The sequence below is a fragment of the Nymphalis io genome, chromosome 16 (assembly GCF_905147045.1).
Source record: "Nymphalis io chromosome 16, ilAglIoxx1.1, whole genome shotgun sequence".
In the NCBI taxonomy this organism is placed as follows: Eukaryota; Metazoa; Arthropoda; class Insecta; order Lepidoptera; family Nymphalidae; genus Nymphalis; species Nymphalis io.
In genome coordinates, this window is record NC_065903.1 from 10938497 (window position 1) to 10946947 (window position 8451).

General features: G+C 33.0%; 1 protein-coding gene across 1 annotated transcript in view; it reads left to right on the top strand.

The window, feature by feature from the left end:
- LOC126774322 (GTP-binding protein REM 1) overlaps positions 1–8107 on the top strand; it is a 125825-nt gene extending 117718 nt beyond the window's left edge. Inside the window, exons 3-5 of the mRNA XM_050495791.1 lie at positions 747–832; positions 5927–6116; positions 7318–8107. Coding sequence (XP_050351748.1) covers positions 747–832; positions 5927–6116; positions 7318–7595 — 554 coding nt within the window. The 3' untranslated portion in view covers positions 7596–8107. The remainder of the gene's footprint in view (positions 1–746; positions 833–5926; positions 6117–7317) is intronic.
- Positions 8108–8451: the final 344 nt, after the last annotated feature.

Consider the following 8451-nt stretch of genomic DNA (forward strand, 5'->3'; position numbering starts at 1 on the left):
AGCGGCACAGCCTACCCGACGCCGGACTAGACGCCCATCGCCCCCCTCCCAGAGGACTACCCGGTCCTGGAGGTATGCTCCCAACAGCCTCCTGAGATAGGAAAGCACCTCGTGGTATCGGAGTGCCTCCCCAATAGTCTCGAAAGGAAGACTATTGAAGGCGTTCGAAACATCTATCGATACTGCCAGAACTACGTCCCCTCGGGCCACCGCATCCGTGGTCCGATCTTTTAGAACCCCTAGCGCACTCTACCATCAGCGATGTATAAGAATTATCTGACAATTTAAATGTTGAACTAGTGTTGCGTCTTTCGGTCCTTCCTATCGCTAATTATGACAAAATTCTACGACAAGTCTTAGGTTTATGTTAAGTTTTACTGGTGGTAGAGCTTTGTGCAAGATCGTCTGGGTAGGTACCACCCACTCATCAGATATTCTACCGCAAAACAGCAGTACTTGGTATTGTTGTGTTCCGGTTTGAAGGGTGAGTGAGCCAGTGTAATTACAGGCACAAGGGACATAACATCTTAGTTCCCAAGGTTGGTGGCGCATTGGTGATGTAAGCGATGGTTAACATTTCTTACAATGCCAATGTCTAAGGGCGTTTGGTGACCACTTACCATCAGGTGGCCCATATGCTCGTCCACCTTCCTATTCAATAAAAAAAAAAGTCAAAATATATACTCCATCCTTAATAATATATATATATATATACATACAATATTAATACAGTTTAATCTTTACAGATATCGACAGTTCAGAACAGAAAGTGTCCATTATGCTGAATGGTGAAGAGTCAGAACTATACTTTGTGAATTGCACAAGCACTAAGGTAACCAAAATCAAATAATTTATAACTATATATTAATTATATTTTATATACTTTAGGCAAATTCCTCTTCTACTCTCGATAAGATCTGCAGCTTATTCCATGTTAATTCAAATCATGTTTGTGGATATACACAGTGAAAGCCTGTGAATGTCGCACTGCTGGGCTAAGGCCCCCTCTACTTTTTTTCGGGGAGAAGGTTTGGAGCTTATTCCACCACGCTTGGGGTTGGTGGAGTACACACATATGTTACAGAATTTCAGTGAAATTTGGCACATGCAGGTTGCCTCACGATGTTTTCCTTCGCCGTCAAGTACGACATGAATTATAAACATAAATTAAGCACGTGAAGATTCAGTGGTGCTTGCCCGGGTTTGAATGCACTATCATCGGTTAAGATTCACGCCTTCTAACCACTGGGCTATATCGGCTCCTTTGTGGAGCATGTTGCAGAATTTCATCCCGTCCATGCACATTTCCTGACGATAGTGTTCTTAACCGCCGAACACGAGATTAATTATAAACATACATGAAGTACACGAAAACAGTGTTTCTTACTCGAGTCCGAATCGCAATCTTCAGTTAAAATTCACGTGTTATAACTACCAAACCAACTAACTCTTAGTTATTAGCTATACTTTTGTTTATTGTAAATACTATTTTAAAATAAAACTATTCAATATGCAACGACTACATTTCGTATAACCAAGTATTTAAACTGAAATAAATTTACAAATCACTGTATCCACATTTATATACCTTTTTTTTATAACGCTGGAAAAACGCGTTACGCTTTTCCCCTACGAGAGCAGTGGGGGGTATGTGGGGATCGCCGGTGTCCAAGGCGCCGAGCGCGCCCCGAACATCGGAATACCCATTAAAAAACCAGCGGTACCCTTTCCGTCTTAACGAGGAGCCCCACGGGATCGCTTTCGCATGCTACCGTGAACATTTTTATGCCTACTGAACATACATTTCTAATATAACAGAAATTTTATTGAAATAGCACTTTGGAAAGTTTAATAATATACGTATAATTTTAAAGTAAATAAATGTAACAAATATTCTCCTTATATTTCAAGTAACAAACTCTAGTAATGCTGAGATTTGTTAAACTATATTCCTTTATTTTTATATAAGTTACTTCTTTGAGACGACAAAGTTTTTAAATTTATTTTATTTCTTCCATAGGTATTATATTCGCTAAGTTATTCCAATTATGACAAAACCTCCTAAAAACATAAGTAGCCATAATTCTTGTGTTACAAGAGAAAAAAATATTGTCCTTTATAAATTTTACAACTCCATACGATACTTAATTGAATAAAGTTAAATTTTAATACATGATGCTACTATGTACGTAATTTATTTATTTTGGAGAAACATACAATTTTAGTAATTGTTTATCACTCGCAACTCATTCAGATACGTCGATTCTTATTAGTATCGGTTTTACCTATTACAAGTGTTTGGATTAGTTAAACAATATGCGTCTTTTTCTTTCGAATGTCAAATCAATGACGACTGAAAGAGAAAACAGTGTTTAACTAAACACCGCTAATCATCGTTTATAAGTAAAGCTGTTACATGTATTCACTTTACCTAACGCAGTGAGATGATCAGTTTAAATAATAACATTAACATACCAACGACCATACACTCACTGCGGTATATAAACGAATTATTTTGTATTATTCAGCGTTTTCTTTCTGAATTTACTTGCAATTCAAAACTTCGGGAAATAATCAAAGGAATACAAAGCTTCGTTGCTTCAACCAAAACAACTGAAACGGCTAATAAAAACAAAACGATTTAAAATTAATAATAATATGATTAATATTAATAATATAATTAATATTGAATAGTTTTTGTTAAATTTAATTCTATTTGGTATCAACATATTTTTTTTCAAGTCATTTTCAACTGAAGTAGTACCTTACTTATATATACTAATGTGATAAAGCTTATGAGTTTATGGTTATGTTTGTTTAAAGGCGCTAATCTTTTGAACTAATAGTCGAATTTGAAAAAGAAAGATTTCATTTTGTAGTCCAATTCTTGAGGCTATATAACACCACGCTACGGGCTACCATGGTGGATACCATACATACCATACCATTTAACACGGTTGAAATCGCGAAGCAGCATATTATGAATGTTTATATTTCTGAATACTTATTAATTAGTTATATCAATTTTTAGTTATAGCAATTTTTTAAATAATTTTAAAATAGAATTGTTATGTACCTCAAGTTAATCAGATAACAGGTATTTAAAAATATGTATGTACACAAAAACAAATTATAATTACAATTGGCTATTATGTCGTTTCAAAACTTCAAAATGTGCACATTAATAAACCTATATAGATTATTTTATTATAATAGCAGTTGTGCTTCGCAATTTCATCCGCGTTAAATCTAAATTACATAAATAGCCTGTTTCATAAAGCTTGCGATATTGCATTGTGATATAAGGTTCACGTTTATGGTTAATACTACACTTCAAAGGGTTGTAACATAAAGTATAACATATAACATAACTCAATAAATATACTATCAAATCGGACTGGTAGTTATTGAGATTAGCGAGAACAGAATGAATAGATTCACCGAATGTTTAATCGATCAATCGGTATTAACACACACATCCCATTTACAGACATACATACGTTTGGATTATAGTTTTTTTATATTAAGTCGAATTAAGATATTTTTTATAACTCAGTTTTCTTTGTGCAAATTTGTGTTATAGGCAAGATGGCCCAGTGGTAAGACTATCGCCGTGTCTATTAATTCTTGTTAGTGTTTCAAATTAGTTTTAGTATTCTAGACCTATATTTTGATATCTAAAATCACCTAGATTGTAAACAAAACAACTCTTTCGACGATTCTCAGTAGCAGCCCGGACTCTGGAAATTGGAAATGGGTAAATCCTCTCACGTAAAACTGTCCGCCGCTTAAAGTCTTTCCGGTCGTGTCAGATTGCCGTCCCACCACATTATGGGAGTACACCTCAGTTTGCGTACACTTGATCACTATGTTACGACGTCATAAGCAGTTAACTAGTCTTCTTTGAGATTGGCCCCTTTGGCCGAAATCAGTCAGAAGGACCGTCCATCATCAGTCACTGTTTATAACAGTACAACTTAAAGTGTCACTTATTCGTCTTCAAAGTTTGTCCTCTTTCAATCTTCGACCTCTCAACTCCTTTTATGACTAAAATCTATAAAACTGATATTAACTTTGTCAAACTTCACTTCTATTTGAACCAATAAACTCGTCTATCAAAAAGAAATAAAAAACAATCCATATTGAATACATAAGAAAAATTCAATAAAAACAAACCGACAGCAGACTAGTGTTGTTGTCGCTATTCGCAACTCAATAACCGAACGCGCGTCAGTTTCAAACTTTGAAATGCAAAAAGAAATAAAGTCATTTTTATCGGCGCTTGTTTGAAATAAAATATTAAAAAGCTTAGTTTTATTTTAGTTAACTAGCCGAGATGGCCTTGTGGTTAGGACGCATGAATTTACATGAGCTTAATTTGTGATTAAAATTCATCTCGTACTTTAGGGTGAAGGAAAACATCTTGAGGAAACCTGCATGTGTCTAATTTCACTGAAATTCTGCCACATATGTATTCCACCAACCCGTACTGGAGCAGCGTGGTAGAATAAGCTCCAAACCTTCTCAACAATGAATGTTTTATAGTGTTAATGTAAATGATTTAGATTCTGCTAATTATCCTATGATAAAAAAATATAAGGTACTTCATTAATAGAATTGAAAATAATAAAAAAACTATTAAATACACACTTTTATATAAACGAAATATAGAGCCTTGTGAGAAAGAAGTGCTTAATTGTTTGTGTCAATTTCCACAGCAGCGTAACCTTTAAATGTGAAGAGACTGCATTTTCCAGAAGGGTCTAGGTGAATTGGTTTCCATTAGCACCGTATTTCATGCGAATACGCGAGCGAAGGATAGTAATTAACGAAGCTAATTTTCACTCGAGTGAAAATGAGAGCTCTAAGAGAGCAAAGAAAATTAAAAGTACATTAGAGCAACAAAAAAAAATCAAAAACAACCGGTACTGTTTTTAATTTCTTATGTCTAATTAGATAAATATATAAGACAAATATTTTTACGTTTGAAGTTGTTTGATCTTCTTTTTCTTTTAACAAAAGTTCCAACGGATAGTCCGCTACCTTGGTTATTTTTCATAAAAGCAATTTCAACCTTTTCATTACAATAATATTCTAAAGCATTTTTGGAATGATTCTTTACATTGTGTTAAATTCGGCGCACGACTTTGAAGAAGTTCGTTACACTACACTGAATCTAGAAGATTAATTTATTTACAAAGCGAATTACGAGCTGGACGAACGAAGCGAACTGAAAACCAATTAGTTTTACATATATGATACTCGGGCTCTATTATATTTAATAAAAATAATACAGAGACTAATTTTCAAATAAAAAAATGATTTGATTTTTGTATTGTTTTCATAGCATGGATTTCCATGAAAATTCGGAAAAATATAAGTGCATTCTCTGTTACTAAATTATTTACAATTAAATTAATATATTATGTATATAAATACATTAATATACCTCGATTATTTACGAATTCTGTTGTAAGCCTTAATTATTATTATTAGTTGATAAATGTAAAACTGTTTACGGTTGGCCAAAAATAAAAACATATACTATACAAATATGTCCTAAATAAATATTTTAATTGTTAACAACATCATTTTACACGTCAGCCTTTTTTTTCGGTATTTATCAAAGTCTAAAATGATTACATTTTCCAATTTCGAATCAATGCATTTGCTTATTGACTGTCATATGAGTTATTGCTTTTGGCCTTTACAGCGTGACAGAGTGAATTGCCACAACATGGATATTCTGTGGTGACTACGTATCTCACTCATGAAATGTTGATTATCAACATACGACATACACGATTTTGATTCGTATATCATTAAAAGTTGCATGTCCTGTTCTTTAACGAATATCGAAATTGTTGAAAAATTGGATTCATTTTTTGGGTGTAATTTTTTTAAGAACTTCCCCTTTTTTTCGTAGGAAGAAATTGATCGTTCAGAGCCACCAGACGCATTTGTGGTTATTTACTCCGTGGTGGACAAGGCATCGTTCCAGAAGGCTGAACAGGAACTGGCGAGACTTATTGATTTCGACATGCTGAGGGCCCGACCGGCGCTGCTCGTTGGTAACAAAATTGACCTGGCAAGGAGTAGAGCTGTTTCTACTCAAGGTATTATTTAAAACAATTCTTTTTTTTCTAATTTTGTTAATACATCTAAGTTAGAGGGTAGATTGTCATGTTACAAAATCTATCTTCATAATCCGATAGGACAGCAATCTGACACGAACGGACTACCTAAAATTTTTTGTTAGAATCTTGACCCAGAATTCGAACCCAAAACCTAATGAACTGCAGCCTTATAAGCCCATTCACTCACTAAGCAATCTTGGCAACTAAAAAGTAAATGACTGATTGTATGACCAAAAAGACATATGTCGAATTAATTTGAGCAAATTTTTTCGTATAAACAAGTTAAAAAAAAGATAAGTGGTAGATTATCATCCGCCTTAAGTTTTTCCCACGATGTTTTCCATCTTCAATGAACATAATATGAATTATGAATACAAATGAAACACAAAACACGACAAACAGATTTAAATCCGCAATCTTCGGTTAAGATTCACGTGTTCAAACGTGCTTAAAAAATATAAAGTGAAATCGAATTAGAATCTTTCTCAAAATAAATATCGAAATTAAAAAATATATAAAAACGGATTTTTTTCTTAAAAAAACATTCTATAACAAACTTTAATACCAAACAACATTATACAACAAAAACCAGCTTCTATATAAAAAAGCCGTTAGGGACTTCTCTAGATAGAAACGTAACGTTGTTATCCCCATTATTAAGTCAATTGATTTGACGACATCTCGACCTTGAAATTATTCCCATTTTCCTAACAATGTTAGCTTATAAAACTGCTTGAAATAGTTCTTATATTTCAACTTCTACTCCAACTGGATTAAACTTGTGTAAAGAATGCCTTTATGCTTCTTCCCATGTCAGGATCTAATTTGCGACTTCCACATAATTACACGATTTCTATAACGTTTAGTTATTTGTGATTTAAATGAAAATAAGATACATAATTAAAATTTAGCTTCAACTGCTATGATAGAGTAATATTTATCAAACTAAAAATGTTTTTTAAAACATCTAAAAGTGTATTCGCTAGTAACATCCAGAATTGAATTTAGTTCAAATACGTTTTCTACTCAGTGTGCCTTTAAAATAACTTCTATGATTTAATATATTCGTGTGACATGCAGAAAGTTATTATTTCATGAATAAAATAGTTGTCAACATTTATTCCCAAGAGTTCGAATTTTTTTCGACGGCATTTTGTTTATTTGATTTATCTGTTCACAGACGGCAAGTGTCTCGCGTGCACGTACAAAGCGAAGTTTATAGAAGTGTCTGTTGGAATTAACCACAACGTCGACGAATTACTCGTGGGTATTCTTAATCAAATACGACTGAAAAGGCAGCAATATTCGGCTGACGGTGGCAGGGAGTCCTCCCCCGCACATTGGTACAAATCGAGGGGTGTCGTTCGAGCGAGTATGAAAGCCAGGCAGATGTTAACGTGGATATTTGGTAAAGAAGATTCGAAATTCAAAAACTGTGAAAATTTACACGTCCTGTGAGTGGAAAGTGAAGGGCCCGTGTTTGTGTAATGGACAATTAACCGCGGGCTTATATATATAATTAATTATTATGTCATCTTTGGTTAAGTTTGGTGCTGTGTTGTTTATTATGCATAAAATATCATTGCAAAAACGACTTTTTATTAGTCGAAACCAAATTCATAATCTGTTACTTATAGCGATTTAAAAAAAAAAAAAAAGTTACTGCGTAAAGGTAAACAACATGGCGCCCTCTTTATATCGTTATTTAATGCCAAATAATACTTTGTAATATTAGATGTATGTGCCAAGTTTTTGGAGGGAATTTAATCGTATTCGTCTAGCGTAAGTATATATATATGTGTGTAAGTGAAATAAGTATTTTCCCTGATTACATAGGTTTGACGTCATTTTACAATCAGCAATACTGCATAACATAAGTACATTAGTCATTCAAATTACTATATAACAATATTACACATTTTACAAAATACATGTAAAAACATTATAAATCAGTAAAATTACAATGTTATTGGACCATTGCTAATTTATTTATATTATAATCTATACGAATAAAAGAAAACAAAAGTGTAAGACTTTGAAGCAACATTATATTATTTAATTATTATTTATTGGATTAAAAAATATTACCTTGTACTCATATTAGTTTATCTTTTAAAAAAAATTAACATTAGTCACTTTTACACTGTCCAGTATAAAAATAGAGTCATTAATATATTATAATATTTGAATATTGGCAATATGAAATTGTCTTGATGCTTTTAGAGAGCAAATCTTCAAAGAACATTGTCGAATAGACAGACCAATTCGATTCAATATCGAAACCTAAGCCCATCCCAGTGTAAAAATAAAATAA